Source organism: Chlorocebus sabaeus, chromosome 20 (genome assembly GCF_047675955.1).
Source record: "Chlorocebus sabaeus isolate Y175 chromosome 20, mChlSab1.0.hap1, whole genome shotgun sequence".
Taxonomy (NCBI): domain Eukaryota; kingdom Metazoa; phylum Chordata; class Mammalia; order Primates; family Cercopithecidae; genus Chlorocebus; species Chlorocebus sabaeus.
In genome coordinates, this window is record NC_132923.1 from 51743857 (window position 1) to 51767034 (window position 23178).

At 36.4% G+C, this 23178-nt stretch overlaps 1 protein-coding gene across 2 annotated transcripts in view; it reads right to left on the bottom strand.

Moving 5' to 3' along the window:
• DNAI3 (dynein axonemal intermediate chain 3) overlaps nt 1-23178 on the bottom strand; it is a 73930-nt gene that overhangs the window by 16122 nt on the left and 34630 nt on the right. For both annotated transcript variants that reach the window (XM_007978107.3, XM_073007154.1), the window contains 7 exons: nt 22629-22718; nt 21028-21114; nt 20020-20148; nt 15952-16025; nt 10469-10613; nt 8565-8652; nt 1148-1278 (listed from right to left, as the gene is read on the bottom strand). In XM_007978107.3, coding sequence (XP_007976298.1) covers nt 1148-1278; nt 8565-8652; nt 10469-10613; nt 15952-16025; nt 20020-20148; nt 21028-21114; nt 22629-22718 — 744 coding nt within the window. The remainder of the gene's footprint in view (nt 1-1147; nt 1279-8564; nt 8653-10468; nt 10614-15951; nt 16026-20019; nt 20149-21027; nt 21115-22628; nt 22719-23178) is intronic.

Consider the following 23178-nt stretch of genomic DNA (forward strand, 5'->3'; position numbering starts at 1 on the left):
CATTCTAGACATACCTTTATCTCTCACACCAAACTATTTCACTATCTCCAGACAAATCCTGGACTTTCATAACTCCAAAATATTGTTCAGGCTGTTATTTCTGCTTGAAATTCTACTCTCAACCCGATCTTTGAGATTCCTTCTCAACCTCCAATGTCCAACCAGCCTGTGGGTCACCTTCCCCAACCTCCTCCTTCCTATCGGAATGGCCTCTGGACTGGTGTTGGTGTTTAACATGTGTCTGCTCCTTGACTAGGCAGAAAGTGCCTTGAGGAGAGAGGGTCCATGCTATTCACTTCTGATCCCCGCACCCAGTGCTATGCCTGAGACGCAATCATGTTCTCCAGAGCTTGTGGAATTGATTACTTTCCTCTTCATACCAAAGGGTGGACGTAGCTTGCATTCTGGTGAGACTGAGCTATGACCTCTTCCCATGGTGACTTGGCCTGGGAAAAATACTCTGTGTTTCAGGGAATGAGAGTCATGAGTGAAAAGAGCATCTCTGCCTCTGTATGACTGTAGATAAAGTTCTGAGACTCATTTCTTCATTTATAAAATGGCAATAATAATATCAACCTTACAGGATTACTGGGATTAAATGGGATATAATTTGGAAAATAACTTGGCACAGACACTGATACATAGAAAACGTCCAGTAAACGTGAGCTCACTTTGGTTATTATTACAGTATGTCCTTAGAAATTGGTAGCTATTATCATTATCATATCCAATTGTTATTTATCTTTTGAATTGAGTGAGTTTTTTACTGTCTTTGTAAAAAGACAGTAAACACAATCTCCGCAGACTGTGTTAGCCCAACAAAGCAATATAGTTTCTTAGTAAATCTCTAACACTTAGTATGGTTTCTTCCAAATGATAAAGGTATTTGATGAATATTTATAGATAGAACAATATATTAGTTTAAAAGTATGCAATTTTACAGATTTTTCCACATGTGTTCAGCAGCATTTTAAAGGTGAATTTATGAGGTATCAAAGTTAAAAATATTTAATCAAACAAGCATATTAAAATATAAAAATGGTATAACTTTTATGTCTTTACATAGCAAAAATATACAACAGATATTGTTATAATATATTTCAGTATAAATAAGTATTAACTTTAAAAGCAGATAATCCAAATTTACCTCTGTTCCCACGAAGAACTTTGTGCAGAAGTCATCTATTGGCTTGAGAAGATTGGCCACCCCACTTTCCAGATTATGGTATGGGTTCATTTCTTCTGCCTTCGCTGTTTTGCTCTGTGCTAACATTTTGTCTTTCAGAGGAGTGTGGGTAGAGGGAGTACATACTTACAGTGAAACATCTTTTAAAATGTAGACAGTTTACATTTTCTGCCCCTTGCCACCTACATTTGCCCTATTCCTTTCCCAATGTAGTAGGCATAAGTCCAAGCATTTTTAAATTTCTAATTTAGCAAAAGAACCCTTTTTTGTTCCAAACCAAACATCAATGACTATACCGTATTATAGCTCTAGCTATACACGCACATAGTGTAAGAGCATTGCTAATTCAGGGGCTGAAACACAAACATCATCAGCAACCTATTTCTTTTTAAAAGTATTTGATACTACTCTGTTTTAAAAGTCTTTTTGTAATCTAAAATTAATAAATGTTATTTATTTAAGCTTTGGAGAACAGAGAAAGGCGTGAGTAAAAGAACAAAATCATCCATTATTATGTCTCCCAGAAATAATATTAAAGTATTGTGACTTTTCTTGTGAATCCACTTTAAAAAAAGAAAATTGGATCATATACTATTTCAGTTTTACATATTGCTTTTCTGTTCTCTTAAAGCTATGTCCTAAACATTTTTCCAGGTAACTTACTAGTTTTTCAAAAATATGATATTCAATTCCTGGGAAAGATGGTAGAGAAATATATGCTCATAAAACCCTTCTCTCATCACACTTCTTCAATATGTCTTCTGAGTTACATTACCCAAGAGGAAACAAAAAATCATGAAACCAACCAACAAACAGGCAAGTGAAAACTAAAACAGGAGAATAAAACTTCAGCTGTACTAAGAAGACATATTACATTAAAAAAAACTTTAGCATAATTCTGGACAAAACTTAAAAATGATTAGCATGATTTAGTTGGTATAGTCAACCAATACTTTCTTTGTTTGGGATCTACACGTTTTGAGAGGTATCTTTTCCCACTAAGACAGACATCAAAAACGAGTATCAAAATGAGCCAAACATCGAACTAGATCTTTGAATAGCTGTACTACAAAGTGTAAACCAAAATTTCAAACATGACTGGGCATATTCAATCACAGTATTCTCATTAAAAGATATTATTTATAATACATGTAGGAAGAGCAAAAAGGCATTTTGTACCCATTTAATATATACAATTAAAATCATTAAAATATTTATTTCAAATTCTTCACTCTCATTCGATATCTGTTCCTCTCTTTTTAAATCATGTACACAAATATATTAGAGAAGTAGAATACATATATAATTTATAAATACATATACATACATTGAGAATCTGTACTTAAAAATGTTAAATGAGGGGGTATAAGATTAGAAGTGTGGAGCCTTCTGGTCTCACAAGGGGAGACAAGACCCTGATCTATAAGGTTACAACTGATAATGAAAAGGAAGAGGCAAAGGTGAGATAAATGTAAAGGAAAACATGATTATCTTGAGTGAGAGACTGGAAGTGGAGGCCTGAAGAGAGAATCAGGAATGACTCAAGTTATCAATCCTGTTCTGGACACATTGACTTGGATAGGGTAGACTGGGTTCAAACCCAGGAGACAGTAAGCGTCAGATGGAGAATTCTCGGCAGAGATAAAAGTTAGACCCGTGCAGGTAGACTGTGTTACCAATGAGGAAAGCACACAGCTGAAGTTAAAGTTCAAGGTATATTCATGAGTAGATGGCAGCAAGGTGAAATAGAGCCAGGAAAGGAGATAGAGGAGGAAAAACAGAAGAAGTAGCAGGATAGGAAAATCACAAATGCTAAGAGAAGTGTGAGCTCCAAGAAAACGGGCTGAGTTAATAGCATTTAATGTGGTAGAGCAGGGGTCTGCAGCCCCTGGGCCACAGATACTGGTCCATGGCCTGGTAGGAACTGGTCAGCACAGCAGGAAATGAGCAGCAGGCGGGCGAGAGAGCATTACTGCCTGAGCAGTATGTCCTGTCAGACAGCAGCAGCATTACATTCTCACAGAAGCGTGAACCTTATTGTGAACTGCACATGCAAGGGATCTAGGTTGCATGCTCCTTATGAGAATCTAATGCCTGCACCCCCACCTCCCCCTACCACCCAGTGGAAAAATTATCTTCCACAAAACTGGTCCCTAGTGCCAAAAAGGCTGGGGATGGCTGTGGTAGAGTCAAAGAACGTGAGGCCAGGGAAAAATGTTATTAACTACGTTTATTCAGAGTTGACAGGAATAACTTTGGATACTTAGATTCAAAATCATCCTCATAGGTCATGGATTTCCTGTCCTTTGAGATAGTAATAATAACAGCAACTGACATTTATTGAATGCTCACTACATGCCAAGCACTGAAGTGTGTGCTTTATAGGAACCATTTCATTCAATCCTCACAAGCACTTCCAAGGTGGTTATGCATTGATCCTCCTCCAAGGATGAGTAAACTGAGGCTCAGAGAGATTAAGTAATTTAATATCAGAGAGATTAAGAGATTAAGCAAGGTCTCACACATGGTAGCTAACATTTGCTGTGTGTTGACTATGTGCTATTCTGAGAGCTTCATGTATAACTCACTTCATCTTCACAATACCCTATGAGGTAGTTCTCTTTATTATTTACTCCCCTAATCTTCCTCACTCTATTTTCAAACGGATTTAAAAGCAAAAAAACAACTAAGGTACAGAGAGGTAAGGTAATTTGACTTGGTCAAATAATACATTGTGGCTTTGGGATTTAAACCCCGACCATCAACTCCAATGTGGTTGCTATGCCACATTGCTTAGAAGAATATATGTCAGGCTCTAAAGGCTATTCCAACAGAGGAATTCCAAAAGCATTTAGAGCAAGGGTTTCCTTATCAGAATAAATACAGAATTTCTTAAAGTGACCACTTAGACGAGCATGGGTTGTCATGGACCTACAATGGTAGATAAAGGGTGGGTGGTCCCTGGCCACTAGATAGTGACAGGGTACCAGACACTGACATTAAGTCTCAACAGGCCTCAAGAGAAAATGGGATAGTGAGGACTTGTGATACACAGTCAAAGGAGAAACCAGTACAGGATCAAGAATCAAAATGTGATCAAGAACCTTATGAGTATATTCTAGTTAAGAGTGCCAAGTCTGGCCAGAATGGGTGGATAGTTGGCAGTGTGATCAAAGGAAATTCAAAATACCATAATTGATCTCAAAGTCTTGAAAGCTGGCCATTTACACAGGAGGCAGATCATGGCCATATAATGACCTTCCCCCTAAGATCAGGAACAAAACAGGGATGTCCACTCTCACACTTCATTTAACATTCTGGAGGCTCTACACAGTGCAATCAGGTAAGAAAAAAATAACCATCCAGATTGGAAAAGAAGTAAAACTGTCTTTATTTGCAATGACATTATTATTTATATAGAAAACTCGATATGTCTAAAAGAAGCCACTATAACTAGTAAGAGATTTTAGCAACATTTCAGGATACAAAATTAATATTCAAAGATAAATTATAGGCCAGGCGTGGTGGCTCACACCTGTAATCCCAGCACTTTGGGAGGCCAAGGCAGATGGATCACCTGAGGTCAGGAGTTCAAGACCAGCCTGGCCAACATGGTGAAACCCAATCTCTACTAAAAATACAAAAATTAGCCTGGTGTGGTGGCGCATGCCTACGGTCCCAGCTACTCGGGAGGCTGAGGCAGGAGAATCGCCTGAACTCAGGAGGTGGAGGTGCAGTGAGCCGAGATCACACTACTGCACTCTAGCCCAGGTGATATAGCAAGACTCCATCTCAAAAAAAAAAAAAAGATACAAATTGTAATTTTATACACTGGCAATGAACAATCGGAAATTTAAAAATTTTAAGTACCATTAACAAGAGCACCAAAAAATATGAAGAATATAGAAATAAACCTGTCAAAAGAGGTCAAAGACCTGTACACTGTAAAGTATAAAACATCTCTGAGAAATTAATGACCTAAATAAATGAAGAGAGATACTGTGTTTATGGGTTAAAAGACTCATTTTGTGAGATGCTAATTCTCATAATATTGACCTACAGATTCAATACAATCCAGTTAAAATCACAGCTAGCTTCTTATGCATAATAAGCTGTTCCTAAAATTCACACGGAAAAGCAAAAAACTTACAACAGTCAAAAACTACTTTGAAAAAAAAAGGTTGGAAAATTAACACTATCTAATTTCAAGACAAATTATAAAGCTAGCATAATCAAAACAGTGTGGTATTGCTCTAAAGATAGGTCAATGGAACAGAATAGAATTTAGAAATAGACTCACATATATATGGACAAGTGTTTTTTGACAAAGGTGCAAAGCAGTTCAGTAGAAAGAGGATGATGTATTCAACAAATAGTGTGGGAATACCATACACACAAAAAATGAACTTTGATCCATAACATATACCAATAACAAAAATTAAAAGAAATCATAGTCCTAAATATAAAACCACAAAACTTCTAGAAAAATTGGGAAGAAACATTGACAGCTGTGGGATAGGCAAACATTTCTTAAATTCAGCACCAAAATCATGATCCATAAAAGAATAAATTGATAAACTGGACTTCCTCAAAATTAAAAACTTCTGATTTTCAAAAGACTGCTAAGAGATGAGACAACAAATCACAGACTTGGAGAAAATATTTAAAAATCACATATCACTGGTCCTGAGAAAGAACTAGTATATAAAATATATTAAGAATTCTCAGACTTCAATAATAAGAAAACAAACAGGCCAGATGTCGTGGCTCACGTTCATAATCCCAGCGCTTTGGGAGGCCGATTTGGGCAGATTGCTTGAGGACAGGAGTTCGAGACCAGCCTGGCCAACATAGCAAAACCCTGTCTCTACTAAAAATACAAAAATTAGCCGGGCATGGTGGCACATGCCTATAATCCCAGGTGCTCAATTGGCTGAGGCATGAGAATCACTTGAACCCGGAGGCAGAGGTTGCAGTGTGCCGAGATCGTGCCACTGCACTCCAGCCTGGGCGGCAGAGACAGACTCTGTTTCAAAAATAAAAATTAAACAAACAACCCAACTGTTAAATGGGCAAAACATTTGAACAGACACTTAACCAGGGAAGATATACGGGTGGCAAAAAAACATGTGAAAATCTGCTTGACAACTTAAGTCATTAGGAAAGTGTAAATGAGATCTGACTATGTATATTTTAGAATGGTTAAAAGGATTAACCATATCAACTGTTGGCAAGGATGTGGAGAAAATGGAACTCTCCATACATTGCTAGTGGGAATGTAAACTGGTAAAACTGGAAAATGCTTTGGCAGTTTCTGAAAAAGTAAAACATATACCTGCCATATAATACAACCATTCTATTCCTAGGGATGTACCCAGGAAAGTATGAAGGCATATGTCTATACAAAGACTTGTATGTGAATGTTTGTAGAAGCTTTATTTGTAATAGGCCTAAGCTAAAAATTCAAATGTTCATCAACATGTGAATGGATAAACAACTGTTGTGATCCATACAATGAAATGCCACTCTGTAATAAAAAGGATGCATTCAGACAACATGAATTAATTCTAAAATAATCATGCTAATTAAAAGAAGCCAGATTGCTGCATATGATGGTGCATGCTTGTAGTCCTGGCTACTCAGGAGGCTAAGACAGGAGGATCGCTTGAGCCCAGGAGTTAGAGGCTGCAGTGAACTATGATCATGGCCCTGCACGCCAGCCTGGGTGACAGAGTGAGCCTCCATCTCTTAAAAAAAAAAGAGTATATACTGTATGATTTACATAAAATTCTAGATAATGAAAACTAATGTATAGTGACAGAAAGTAGATCCGTTGTGGCCTGGGAGTGAGGGAGGTGCTGGAGGGAAGCATCCCAAAGGGAATTCCTCTGTGAATAAACTTTTGGGAATGGTGAATATGTTCATTATCTTGATTATGTTGATGGTTTCACATGTGTGTATATATGTCAAAACATATCAAATTGAACACTTTGACAACATGCAGTTCATTGTATGTCAATTATACCTCAGTGTGGTTGTTAAAAATGAATAAAAACCCCTCACACTTTAAAAGAGGTAATGATATCCTTCTTATAAACTGGATAAAGGTAGTCACATCCTCTGGGCCACCTGTTTTCATTAGGTTAAAAAAATAATACTAGGACACTTAATAAAGTTATCTTTTTACAAGTTACATTAACCTCTCTCAGCCTTGGTTTTCTTAATTATAAAATGGTAATGAAAATTCCCAGCTTGTAGATTGTTGTGATCATTAGCATCTGTTTTTGCTCACCATCATACCCCTGGGGCCTAGCACAAAGTAAGCAATTCATAAATATCTGTTAAAGGAATGAAAGCATGTGCAATAGTAGCACGGTACCTGAACCATGGCTGGAATGCAATACATTAAAACCAATGATTGAATACAAAAGAGTAGGAAAAGAAGGAAGAGGAGGAGAGGCGGAGGAGAAAACTCCCATTAGATTCCCTCAAGAATGAAGCAGGCCCTAATAGAGAAACAGCATTCAATGTTTTAATAATGCTTTGAAAATGTCTATAAAAGTTTAGTGATTCAATTTTTTTTTAGCATGAGGTTTTGGGTTATATCAATAAAACACATGACTTCAAAGTGAAATTTTGCTCAAGCTGGGCATTAGGTATGTGTAACATGTTTTTCTTAGATATCCTATCATTTAACGGAACATTGAAAAATTTATAAATGGAAATCCTTTTGATAAGGCAAATGTTTGGGAAATATTTCAATTGCTAGTTATTCTCGAACATTTTCATTATGCATTGCTCTCCAGGTGCGATATTCATGCATACCTTTATCTTAATAGTTTTGACAGCTTATATGTGCGCCCTTCAATTACTTCAACAAAGATGTGTGGGTTGAGTTGAGATAGATTTAAAAGTCAGTTTTCTTTCTTTATTCAGTTTTACCTTGGTGCCGTATAAATATTATTTTTAAAAATTATATTCTAATTGAGAATGGTAATTTGTTTCTTGATACTTCATAACTTATTTTGTTAGACTTCAGATGTGTTCCATCTTATAGCATTATTCTTTGAGCACATAACATATTCATTAAGTGGGCTTCATTTTCTTTTAACGTAATGAGTTTCTGAAGACACATAAATGCGCTCAATAAATATTTGAGAAGCTGAAATGAACTGAATCTTTTTTGTGTATAGGCGATTTTAATGTGTTGGCAATAGCTATTATTGCCATTATAAAGTTCCACATTTGAGGGTTTGATTTTCTGTATTCTTTTTACAAATTAGACTATCCTAGCGAGTAACTCACGTTAGTCATAATCAGCTACTAACACTCAAACTAGTAAATGGTTTTGTTTTTTTAAATAAGCAAAAGCAGTTACCTTGTGTTTTGCAAAGAAGATGGTCTTCATGCAGGCTTATCTTGGTTGGACAGTGGTCTAAACTTGTTTCACCCTTGGACAGCCTTAACTTTTGGGAGAACATACAGCAAAGATTATTTCCACATATCCTGAAATTATCCTTGGGTAATTTATTCTTGCCTTTCCCTTCTGCTCCCATATTGAAGGAAACCCACCGCCTTTTTTTTCTTCCTTCCCTTTCCTCCCTCAAGTTTCTAGTTTCTTTTCTCCATGGAATGCACCTAAACCACATTTCTAAAACCAGCTACAGAAAGGAGCTGGTCTGAGGACACATTTCCACATCCCAAATTCTCATGTGTCATTTTCTTTCTGAAAAATGTCTTGTATTGTATTCCATAATACATCCTTAGTAGTCTTACTATAAAATAATAACTTGTTACCCTGTTCCCTAAATCTTTCAGTTAAATGAGACTCCAGAAAGTTGTGCAGGGACCTGGCATCTGCTTGGCCACCTCCAAGTCCTCTCAAGCACACATGCAGTGGAGTTCCAGAAGGCCCTGGGCCTGCACTGCATCCTGGTGGCTGGAAAGAGCAACTGTCACACTTCACAGTTTTCCCTCACAGCTCCCTCAGCCTCTTCTCCTTCAGGATGTTTGTCCACATGCTATGCAATTATTCTTAGATGAGTTTGGGGTTGTTTGTTTGAACGATTCATAGCTCAGTAGATCCTACCCCCATTCCCCCAAATTTATAATCTTCTCTTTGCAATTCTTTCCCAATTATCTCAGCAATATTCTTATTCCTCCATGTTCTCTCTTCCATTGGGAGCAAATACAAAATAATATAATTCTTGTGATATTTATAAATCAGAAGAAAAGTATTAAGTTTAAAATTAAAACTAGACATTCTAAAGAAAGAGAGCCATAAGTTTGAAGTCTGTTTATATTTTCCACACACATCTTGTCCATAGCCATATTTTTCTCAAATTAAAACTGCTTTTCTTAAAGTTTTGCCATGTGAGATAAATACAAACAACTTCTCACTCAGTTAATTTTCAGTTTTGTTTGGTCATAGGTATTATCAAGCTTTCTGTGGTCTAACATCCCAAAAACATACAGAAGGAACAATACCAGTTCCTTCTATTGATAGGCAAAATATGCAGAATTTTGGCTACAGTGGGGAGGAAAACTAGCTTTTCTGAGCTAATTTGAGTACCAACCAAGTTTCAGGCAACTGACATGCAATTGAATAATTATTACACAAACCATTTGGAAATTGTGGCTTGTTTATATATGAAATATCGATCTTGAGTGCATGATGATTTTGATTTCTGCCTGGATCTAAAGAGACATCAAAATAACTTGTGGGGGGGAGGGAAAAAAGGCGGACAAGGGTTGAAAAACTACCTATTGGGTACTATGTTCATTACTTGCGTGATGGGTTCAACAGAAGCCCAAACCCCAGCATTATACAATATGACCATGGGACAAACCTGCACGTGTACCCCCGAATCCAAAAATAATAATTAAAAAATAATGAGAGCTTGAAGTTTTCTCAGGAACTCTGAAACCTATCATTGTTATTGGCACAGTTAGAATGACTGAAATGTTTTTCTGCTCCCTTTTTCTGTATATCGCAAACATCAGCTACGCCCGCAACCATGTACTTCTTCACTGTCAACTTTTCGAAGTAAATCTGTGTGAATCATTATGCAATATATACAATAACATGTATCAATTAAAAATAAAGTAAAACTAAAAGTCCTCTCAATCAAGGAATTTATTGGTTGAATAAACACAAATTGTACAGTCTTGTGTTAATTTGAGCTGCTCTACTTTCAGAGAGTGTGTGTATATGTATGTCTATGAATGCAAAGTAAATAGCGTATTACGCAAACAGGATGGACTAAACACCACATTACTTACCTTAGTGAGAGGTTTCCAGGAGAGATCTAGATGCAAAAAAGTAGATGGCACATCAAAAGGAATTTCAATACTTTCTTCCTTCTTTTTCTCTGTTGTTTGGGGGGTTAAAGGTTTCTGTGGTCGAATATCCCAAAAACATATTGTGCTAAAAAAAAGTTTATATATATTTTTTTATTAAGTATAAACAAGAGGTGCAGCCTCAGGACTACCATTAATGCTGCTACATATTAGCATTGTGACCATGGCTATATTTTAATATATCTGAAACTAAGATTTTTATGAACTGAGACAGCTTTGTACTTCATATTTTAGAGAATTAAACTGTTTGTTGGGTTGTTTAACAGCCTCCCTCATCTTGGGACTAATAACATACATAAGAATTGAGTTTGAAATTGATGCAGTCTTTTAAAAATACAAGTTTTATTTAGATATAAATCATATACTACAACATTCATCCAATTAAAGTGTATAATTCAATAGTTTTCAATATATTCACAGAATTGGGAAGCCATCACCACAATCAATTTTAGAAGATTTTCGTCATGCTCTCCCACCTCACCAAAAAACCTCATGCAGATTAGCAGTCACTTCCTATTAGCAGTTTTTCCCAAGCCATCCCACCAGTCCTAGACAACCACTGATCTGCTTCTTAGCTCTATAGATTTTACTATGCTGGACATTTCATACATTGAATCATATATGGTCTTTTGTGACTGCCATTTTTCCCTGAGCATGTTTTTAAGGCTCATTCGTGTTGTGGCTGGCAGCTATCAGGACTTCATTCCTCCTTACTGATTAATATTCCATTGTATGGATATACTACATTTTATGTATCCATTCATCAGTACATTTGATAAATAAATTTGAATTCTGTACACCCCCACCACAGCTTTTTGTCTATTATAAATGCTGCCAGTGAACATTTGTGTATGTTTGCATTTCTCTTGGGTGTATCTAAGACTGGAATTGCTGGGTTAAATGACAACTCTGTGTTTAATCTTTTGAGGAACTGCCAGATTGTTTTCCAAAGCAACTGCACCATTTTTACATTCTATCAGCAATGCGTAATCACTCCAATTTATCCACATCTCCGCAGGTTCACCAACACTTGTTGCTTTTTGTCTTTTGATCATAGTCATTGTAGTGGGTATAAAACTGTATTTCATCAAAAGTAGTTTGGGTTCTTTTTGTGCTTTTGTTGTAATATCTAAGAAATCACCCCTCAATTCAAAGTCATGAAGATACGTGACTATGTTTTCTTCTAAGAGTTTTTTAGTTTTAGCTCTTACATTTAGATCATTATTCCATTTTATACGTTTGTATATGGGATGAGATAGGAATCCAACTTTATATTTTGCACGTGGATATTCAGTGGTCCCAGCATCATTTGTTGAAAAGATTATTCTTTATGCATTGAATTGTCTTGGCGTCCTTGTTGAAAATCAGTTGGCCAAAGATGTATGGGTTCATTTCTGGACTCTCAGGTCTTTTTCATTGATCTATGTATCTATCCTTATGCTAGTTCTAGTACATCTGTCTCTATTACTATAGGTTTGTAGAAAGTTTAGAAATTTGGAAGTGTGAGTCCTCCAACTTTCTTCTTCCTTGACAAGATTGTTTTGGCTATTCTAGGTCTCACTATTTGCATTCCCCTGATAACTAATGATATTGAGTATGTTTTTATGTGCTTATTGACCGTTTGTGTATCTTCTTTGGGGAAATATCTACTGAGAACCTTTGTTCACTTTTTAATTGGGTCATTTGGGTTTTTATTGTTGCATGGTAAGAGTTCTTTCATATATTCTGGTACGAGTCTTTTATCAGATATATGATTTGTAAATATTTTTTCCTATTCTGTGGTTGTCTTTTCAATTTATTGGTAGTAACTTTGGAAGCTCAAAAAGTTTTAATTTTGATGAAGTACAATTTATCTATTTTTTTCTTTCATTGCTTGCACTTTTGGTGTTTCATCAAAGTCACATAATCTTAAAAGTGACGTAGTGAAAATAACATACACGGAGTTGGATATAATGTGCTTTGTACACAGTAGGCACCCAGCAAGCCAAGTGTTATTTATCCTTATTCCTTCTTCCTCACAGGTTAACTATAAAAGTCAAACGAGATAATATATCTTAAAAAAATTTTTAGAAGTTCCACACATATACAGAGTGCACTAAAAATAATACTCTGTATATGTGTGAAACTTTATAAAGAATGTTCACATACACTATCTCATTTGATTTTCATAACCAACCTGTGAGGAATATGTTTCTGATAATGAAACTACAACACATTATAGTGATACTTGTATTAAGTATATTTAATATTAATTATACTAGTCTGTGAAATTAATTATATTCTTTGTATCATTTATGTGAAAACATATAATGAAAATGGCTAAAAATATACCATATTAGCTCTATAATTTCTATCACTGAAGTTATATATAATCTGATTAATAAATTTAAGATCTATTAAATAACTTAGATGTGTAAGTTAAAGTATTAAATAGCAACTCAAGGAAGACTAACAAATTTTTAAATATAATTTAATCAATATAATTTATTCATTTAAATAATGGATAAATGGTTAAAATTAATGAAAATATTAATCATGTTTATATTGTCAAATCGAATTCTTGAGAAAACACCACAAGTGACACATTAAGATCTGTTTTTGGCCAGGCAGTGGTTCATGCCTGTAATCCCAGCACTTTGGGAGGCCGAGGCGGGCGGATTACGAGGTCAAGAGATCGAAACTATCCTGGCCAACATGATGAAACCCTGTCTCTACTAAAAATACAAAACTTAGCTGGACATGGTGACATGCACCTGTAGTCCCAGCTACTTGGGAGGTTGAGGGAGGAGAATGGCTTGAACCCAGAAGGTGGAGGTTGCAGTGAGCTGAGATCACCCCACTGTGCTCCAGCCTGGCAACAGAGCAAGACTCTGACAAAAAAAAAAAAAAAAAAAAATTAAAAAAAAATTTTTTAAAAATGATCTGTTTTTAAACATGCTTAAAGTTGGTTTTAAATTGTTTTTCAAAATGATATAGCACTTCTTAAATCTTATAGCATTAATTAGCATCATTCATAAAATGGTTTTACTAAATACAGACAGCATCAGTTCAACTTTCTATATAAATTAGTTACACATTCTTCATTAATGGAAATTTATTTTGTTATATTCTGTGTTATAAGACTCCTAGCATGGCTGAAGTATAAAGGTTAGGACTAATGGAGTTTTCCAGATAACTGAAAGCTTTTCTAAAAGCACAAACTTTATTTTTTTACTTTAATAATTTTTGAAGGAAATGTTTCCAGAATATACCCATATTTATATAAATAATCATATAAATAATAATTTAACCAACCAGCCTTCTTCCTTCCTTCCAAACTCAAGAGCCATCATTATAAAGAAACAACTCAGGACCTATGTCAATGTGCTTTTAAATGTTCTCCTAGTATAGCTTTACAGTCTGTTGTTTACAATCAACATTATAGCACAAGTGTTTCCCTATGAAATCATAATATAATATAATTTAATTGTTCCATGATATTTCATAGGGCCCTATAGGTGATGTATTGTCTTTGCCTCGGGGACAACTTCCCCCTTTTCTTTTCTTTCTTTCTTTTTTTTTTTTTTTTTGAGACAGAATCTCGCTCTGTTGCCCAGGCTGGAGTGCAGTGGCTTGATCTCGGCTCACTGAAACCTCCGCCTCCTGGGTTCAAATGATTCTCCTGCCTCAGCCTCCCGAGTAGCTGGGAATACAGGCATGTACCACGACGCCCAGCTAATTTTTTGTATTTTTAGTAGAGACGGTGCGTTCTAGTGGTTCTTTGGGGAACCACCCTGTTCTCCATTACATGTAGTCAGGTTGGGATCGTCACTCAAGGTGCTCTGTCATTTCTTCCCTGGCTAAAGGGATGGGTTCATGATACAGTGGGAGCCAGGCAGATCCCTTCCAGTTAATTTGAATCTTGAGCAGCGGGACACAACGACTGGCACTGATTCATTCAGAGAAAAGGGGCTGGCCATTTGTTCCTGCTACCCAAATCTCTGGGGCTATTTTCAAGGTCCAAGCCAGTTCTTCCTTTGATTCAGGAACGTCATTACTTACTAGCTACAATATAGGACATTCAGTAGTGCTATGTATAACTCACTCTATATTTAGTCAGCTATAGGTGGAATATGAATTTGCTTTCAGAAACTCATATTTTCTTTTCCTTTTTCTTTTTTTGAGACAGAGTTTTGCTCTTGTTGCCCAGGCTGGAGTACAATGGCGCAATATCACTCCTCATGTTTTCTATCTGTAAATATTTTTCAGGGTTGTTGCAAATATAAAGATAGTTAACCTATTAAAGCACCCAGTAGAGTATTGGCATAAATATCCAATGCATTTATTTCCAATAAACTTATTTCTTTCCCTTAAGTTAGCCACAGTAAGTTCTCATTGCCTGTTGTCACAGAATCTTCCCCAATACGTGCTCACAGGATTAATCATGTCTCCCTCATCCCTGGCCCGTGGCTGCTGCTAACATCACTTGTTCCTTCTCCCGTCACTCCACAACTTCTTCTGTGGCATATGATGTCATTGTTTCCACTGGGGTCAAAGCTGTTTGGAATGGGAAAGTTTGTCCAGTATTTGGATGCTAGATAAATGATATTATTCTTCATATTTCCTGTTTCATTATGAATTCTTAGTTCTATAAACTGGGAGATGTAATTTTATTGAAGTAAATCTTCTTCAACGTAGCTACCGAGTTGTTTGTAAGAACACTTTTTATAAATACAATAAAAATGTAAAAACTCTTCTACTTTTAAAAAGAAGCTTTCCCAATTAAATGTTGTAATCTTCAAAATTCCTAGATAAAATTGAATATAAATAACATATATTACAAATTTACAAATATGAGAATGTGAAGAAGGAGAACTAGGGATAATACTATACAACGTTATCAACCACAAAGCTTAGTTAATTCTTCTTTACATAACATATTTACCTCTATAAAACAATTTTTAAGCCAGCAACAATCCATAACATTCTTTCATTTTGTTATATTAGATTTAATTGCTACAATAAACATTAAGAAGAAGACACTGATTTTAGGAGCACCTAAGAAAAAACAACATATATGAAAACACATTAGGAAATGTTTGGGCCAGGCGCGGTGGCTCAAGCCTGTAATCCCAGCACTTTGAGTGGCCGAAACGGGCAGATCACGAGGTCAGGAAATCGAGACCATCCTGGCTAACACGGTGAAACCCCGTCTCTACTAAAAAATACAAAAAACTAGCCAGGCGGGGTGGTGGGCGCCTGTAGTCTCAGTTACTCGGGAGGCTGAGGCAGGAGAATGGCATAAACCCGGGAGGCAGAGCTTGCAGTGAGCTGAGATCCGGCCACTGCACTCCAGCCTGGGAGACAGAGAGACTCTGTCTCAAAAAAAAAAAAAAAAAAAAGGAAATGTTTGAAACAAGACTTACCAATCTGCTGAACATGTAACAAGTTGACAGCAAATTCCACTTCGATTCTCAAAGACGGAGCCCATTCTGTTAATCTATTTTTCAAACATGAAAGAGAAATAAAATTGTTTTTCTCATAGCTATTTACCTTTTAAATTCTTTTCTTTTGTGTTTTAAATGTTAATAAAAGAACATACTGGCCGGGCTTGGTGGCTCATGCCTGTAATCCCAGTATTCTGGGAGGCTGAGGCGGGGTGGATCACGAGGTCAGGAGATTGAGACCATCCTGGCTAACATGGTGAAACCCGTTTCTACTAAAAATGCAAAAAAATTAGCTGGGCGTGGTGGCAGGTGCCTGGAGTCCCAGCTACTTGGGAGGCTGAGGCAGGAGAATGGTGTGAACCGGGGAGGCAGAGCTTGCAGTGAGCTGAGATCGCGCCACTGCACTCCAGCCTGGGCAACAGAGCGAGACTCCGTATCAAAAAAAAAGAACATACCACTATCTCAGAAGTTTGGGAAATAGTTTTTAAAATTAAATACTGTTCTGCAATATATTCTCGTCTAGTCTTCTGTCACAGAAACATTTTTACATAGTTGTAATTAGAATGCATATAAATTTTTATACCGAGATTTTTCACTCCACATAATTTGAACATTTATCTGTATATTCATAAATTATATATATATATATAAATATAATTATACAGTATTATTTTGAGAAAGCATCTCACTCTGTGCCCCAGGCTGGAGTGCAGTGGCACAATCTCAGCTCACTGCAACCTCAACCTCACAGGTTCAAGTGATTCTCCTGCGTCAGCCTCCTGAGTAACTGGGATTACCAGCATGTGCCCACCACGCCCAGCCAATTTTTGTATTTTTAGTAGAGACAGGGTTTCACCATGTTGGCCAGGCTGGTTTGGAACTCCTGGCCTCAAATGATCCACCCACCTCAGCCTCTGAAAGTGCTGGGATTACAGGCATGAGCCATGCGCCCGGCCTCATAAATTATTCTAATCCTTTTATAATATATGGATGATATACCACCATTTCATTATCCATTATTATTAGAAATGTAGGCTCTGACAATTTTTCACTGAATCGTACAGTAGAACATAGGTGCTTTTATGAGGTTGTTCAACAGGTAAGATCAATGGGAAAGAGGCTAAGTGTTAAATGAGACACCAAATAAAAGTGTGCCATGACTGTTGTAAGACCTGACTTTTTTTGTAATTACGGGCATAACTGCATGCACACAGAGGATTCACAGGAGGGTTTATGGTTCCTCAGGTCCTAGAAGGTCCAAAATTCCAACCCACTAGCTCTCAAAGAAGGCAGCAGGCTTTGAGACAACCTGTGAAGATGCCACTCTGGAATTGAGAGGGAAACACATGACTTTCCCCAGTGCTCTAACCTCCTGATAGAACTGATGAGCAAAATAATAAACAGAGGTGGGGCTTCTAGCAGCAAATGAAGTTAGGTAAAAACAGGGGTGGGGAAGGTATAGGTGGTGCCCAGGTCATATCTGCAGGCATCCAGAAGCCAGGCAACCACAAACCTGATGGACATCTCTGTGGCCTGAACTACCAACTTCCACTCATTCCAGAACCTGCATGGTGTTACCTCTCTCTCTACTGAGGCTTTTCTGCTATAATGAAGTCAGAGACCCCAGAGATGTGCTTGCTCTGGGGTTTTATGTTTTAATGACTAAAACTCCAAAAACATAACAGTATTATAGAAGTTTGGAAAACAGAATATTTTAGAATCATATATAATTCTGCCTTACAATCTCTTCCAGTCTTCTTTCATGGAAACACTTTGACATGATTTTTCAAGGTATGCATATAATTTTGTATCTAGATATACAAATTGGATCATTTCTTAGTATGAATTCTCTAAAACTGGAATTACTGGTCAAACAATTTGAAAATCTGGATGACTTAAGAACCACCTTGACTAACTGCATTCCAAAAGTTTTATGTTGAAATCAGCAATGTGTTCTGGTTTCACCACTTTATTCTTTTTTAATATATTCATCAAATTTTTCATTTAAAAATTAAATAAATCCAAAATGGCACATTATTGTTGCCTTACTATTAATTTCTTTGATATTAGAATGGCTGAATGATTTTCATGTTGATTTATTGTTTTATTTTATAAGTCTTTTGCTTATTTATCAAAAATTTTTATATTTACCATATTTGGTACAAATATTTTCCTCCATTTTGTTATTTGTTCTCTACTTTTTATTTTTTATTGATGTATAGCAGATGGACATATTTTGGGGGTATATATGATATACTGATACATTCATAAAATGTTTAAAGATGAAATCAGGGTATTTGGCCTATCTATTACCTTAAATATTAATATTTTTTTCTTTATACTAGAAACAATCAAATTATTCTCTTCTAGCTATTTTGTAATGTATAATAGATTATTGTTAATTATGGTCACCCTACTAATCTGTCAAACACTGGGTCTTATTTCTTCTATCTAACTGTATATTTGTACACCCATTAATTAACCTCTCTTTATCCCTCTCATTATTTAATTGTTTTTTTTTTTTTTACTTAGAGATGGGGTCTAGCCATGTTGCCCAGGCTGGTCTTAAACACCAAGTCATCCTCCTGCCTCAGCCTCCCAGTGTTGGGATTATAGGCGTGGATGAGCCACCATGCCCGGCCTCTCATTATTTTTTAACTTAGAAATTTATATTTGTATATTTTGAATCTGTCAATCATTCCTTTCTGATTTCTTTCAACATTAATTATCTTTGAAAACTATCTTCATTCCAGAGTCTGATATTCTATTTTGATTTACTCTATTTTTATATGATTTGTTATTTTCTTTTTTTTTCTTTTCTTTTTTCTTTCTTTCTTTTTTTTTTTTTGAGACGGAGTCTGGAGTCTGCCTCCACTGCCCCGGCTGGAGTGCAGTGCTGCAATCTCGGCTCACTGCAAGCTCCACCTCCTGGGTTCACGCCATTCTCCCGCCTCAGCCTCCCGAGTCGCTGGGACTACAGGAGTCCGCCATCATGCCCGGCTAATTTTATTTTTGTATTTTTAGTAGAAACGGGGTTTAATCGTGTTAGCCAGGATGGTCTTGATAACCTGACCTTGTGATCCCCCCGCCTCTGACTCCCAAAGCGCTGGGATTGCAGGCGTGAGCCACTGTGCCCGGCCTGTTATTTTCATTTAAATTTAAAATCATCTCAATGAAATTGCATGCATGGTGTGCATTGAAATGGAAGTGATATGAAGTTCCTTTACTTGCATTACAACTCCCACTATTACATGTAAACTTTTAATATATCACAGAAACTATATGTGGGCTATTTATTTTGGTTCATTATGACTTTTAAAAGTATCATTGCTTTGCATCATCCATTTGAATACCTCTTACAACTGGTATAAGGATAATCACCTCTTACAACTCTAATTTCTCAGATTATTCTTGATATTTCACCTGTTAATTCTTCAAAGTACATAGTAGATCTTTAATGCCCTTGAGGGAAACATTTGGGGAACTTGCCAGTTTCCAAATTTATAGACCCCATGCTTTGTGAGGTTATAGTCAAGTAAGTATACAACCATAAAGACAAACGCCAATGCAGAAGCTGGGCAGTCAGCTGGGCTCATGGACTGCACAACTAGTTTTCACCCACCAGCCTCTCTGCACACTCAATTCCAGATTGTGCCCAGCAAAATTACATGGTATGTCACAGATCTTTAGGGTTCCCTTCCCCCAAATATCTGAGATCATAAATCTTAAATTCATACATGCTAAGGGTGTAAAATATTTGCAGTTCATTTCTACACATCAAGCCCTCATTTTCTCCACTATTGTCTTTTTCAGTGTTGACACCATCCACATTTTTTAGTTAGAAGCCAATTGAGTTGAAAGATTGGCCTTATTCTTACTCCAGCTCGGATACCGGTCTGGCAACAGTAACCCAATTTTTTGATGCTTAGTTCCTGGTTACTTCACAATTTAAGTGTAAATGAATTGTTAACTTGAAACATCTTCTTTGCATAAAATCTGAAAATGTATAATTCAGCAGGAGAAAAGTATAAGGCCATCAAGTCTCACCTCAAATGTGTCAGACAGCCAGTGTATATCTGTAATTACTCTCTTATGTCCATTTTCTATTGAAGAGACTGCACAGTGTCTGATATACATTGCTTCTTTATTACTCTCTGGTTCAAGGAGAAACATAGGCTGAAAAATATTAAAAGAAAGTTAAGTGCTAATTTCAGAGGGCGGATGAATGAACTCATACTTTACTCATCATCCCAATTAAAATTAACAATTTAGAGATATACTAGTTCAAGGAAAATCATAAATTAGTGTTTCTATATATCATATATTTAGGGAATAGGATTATCTACTTTCCCCTTCAGTTTGGTCTAAGACTGTATCTCTAAACTTAGCAAGTATTATTGACCTACTCCATAAAGAATCAATGAGACATCTCATTCTAGAGGGAGTATTTCTTTGTGCCTATAGAAGGCCGCATCTCACCATTCTTTGGTAAGAGACTTGTTGATGTTAAGGCTGAAGAATTGAGCTGGAGTGTAATATGGTGGGTAGGTATGGAGTTGGGAGCTGAGGAATCTTCTCAACCCTCTTAACAGAATCCATAGCCCCACAAAACCATGGTGTATTATCATCAAATATGATGTAACCCCTTCATTTTATACATGAGAAAAGCTATCCTGCTGAGGTGAGGTGGCACGTCCAAACTCATAGGACTACGGTCCACAGCCTGGGTATCTGCTCTTCTGTCCAGTGCTCTTTCAATCACCTCACTTTAGGCGAGTCACATGGTCCCTTCGTTTCATTTAACAATAACAACCAGACAGAACTTCATATCCTTGGGTAGGTGGTGCAACTTGATTCATTGTGTTTTAATCAAGGGCCCACATAAAAGTGATTCAGAGCGTGTTCACAAGCACAGGTGAAGGCTTGGGAAATAACATTCTTTTATCTTTTCCTTTTTTCTCTTGAGTTTTTATTAGCCTTGGCAACTATATTATGTACTTTTCCATAAACTCTTAAATGGAAAAACTTGCAAATGAAATGTTCTAAAAAGCTTACCTTCAGTGTGGCTTTTTTACTTCTACTACCACCTGCCTTAATGTTTTCTATGCGATCTGCATGTGCGGTGATATCCCACATGACAATCTAAAACAGAAATAAATGTTATCATAACCTTTTCAGAAAATATCTAATTGAGTCTTAATTTTCTTTTAACTATTGGTTTGTAGCCTGATAAGTCAATCACCGTAGGGGATAATCAAATTTAGCTTGTATCTTAAGTAAGTCAGCAATTTTTAAAGCTAGTATAAAAACGTTTTCTTCTCTGTAAAAGTATCTTTAGCATTTTCATTTTTGTGCTCACATTAATAAATGCCAGTATTTTTTAAAAATCCAAAATAAATGTCATGCAATTCCCTTTGCTTTGGGAAAAGTTCTTCCTTTGTTTTTGGAAATGTGCTGTGATTGTAAGGACCGTTTCTTGGGACCCAGGTAAAAACAGCCTATACTCCAGAATTGAGTACAAACACCCAACTGTCCAAAGAAGACTTGGAAGTGATAATTTCGATTTAATTGAATGGCCAACTCTGAATTCTTATGTATCTAGATGGCCATTTTTTAAAAAAAAAGTCAGGATAAGGTAGAACTGTAACACTAAATTAGGTTTCCAATGACTAAAAGGTATTTCAGTACACTAAAGTTTTAGCAAAATGTTAGGAGTACAGAATTGTAAGTGATTTTATTTTCATCATGTGCTTTTCTGAAATATTCTAAAATAAAATCACATTACCTTTGTAATGAGTGAAAAAGGCATTTCAAGATTTGCAGGGCTTGGAGGATGGGCTCTGAGTCATTATGACCCTCAGTTATTGTTGAACAAAACTGAGGGAGAAAAAATTGTTTTCCTGGTTATTTTGGTTCTGGATAAATGGACATGGAAGCTGCAGGCATTTACATTTTAACCGCAAGGAAGTTTTTAAAGCCACACACACAAAAATCATATACCCTTTTAATGGTCAAACCCACTCAGTCACAATGAATTTAAACTTTGACCATAAAACAGCTTTACGATTGTTTTGTTTCACTAGAAAAACAGGATATTGGAGGATAGGATCTAAATTTGATATTAGATAACTTAAAAAGAAGATAAAAGCAAATAGTATCTATCTATCTGTATATAATCTATATCTATCTATCTATCTATCTATCTATCTATCTATCTATCTATCTATCTATCTATCTATAAATTCAGTGATGTATGTATGCTTTCTAGTGAATTTCTGTTTAAGTTCTGGATCACCCCCTAACTCCTACTCCCAAGGAAATTTCAGAAGAGGCCTTTTTTTCCAAGAGGTAGTAATGCTTGTAGCTTTTGTTCTTCCATGGAATCTTTACAATATGTGGTTCGGTCCCAGCAACACAAATAGATTTCACCCAGTTCTGTTTCAGTTTTGAAGCTGAGTTACCCCGTGAACACCTCAGGAGTTGATACCATGTGTAACACATCTCTATACCCTGCTTCCTGGTGTGGTGTCTGGCACACAATTGGCATGCCTTCCTTCTGCTGAATTGAATCCTTAAGTCCAAGGAACTGCCAAATCAAAACTTATTACCAAAGTTTGTCTACACTAATACATAGCTGAAAAATTCCGTTTAAGTACCTGCCCATTGATACAGCCTCCAGCAATGATATTAGGATCACTGGGACAGAACTTGAAGCAGAAGATGTCATCTGGGCTCTCCAGCATTAACTAAAGTAAACCCAGCAAATTCATGAAAGAATGAGAAAACAGATTAAGATCATAGCTAGAAAATAATATTAAGACAGTTAAAAGTCTAATTTTATAGCTATCTATAAGCAAGGTATATAGAGAGTCTATTCTCAGAGTTCTGCCTCTGAACCAAAAGCTGCTTTTGCTGAATTTTATTGTGCACATTGGCCATATGAGGGACAGTGAGTATGTTCTCAAGGGGACCCAAGTATCCCCCAACCCACCCCTCTAGAAACAAACTGTAGTTATTTTGGGAGCATGTTACAATGTTTATAAACAAAAAGACTATGAAATTTGTGTTCCTGAAAACCATGGAAGGGAAGCTCTGTGAGGACAGGATCTGTGTCTGTTTTGTTGCTTGCTGAATAGTGAGCCAGGCACTCCTGGAGTGGAGAGGAGATCTACAGGGTAGAAAGGTTAGAAAACTCTAGTGAGAGAG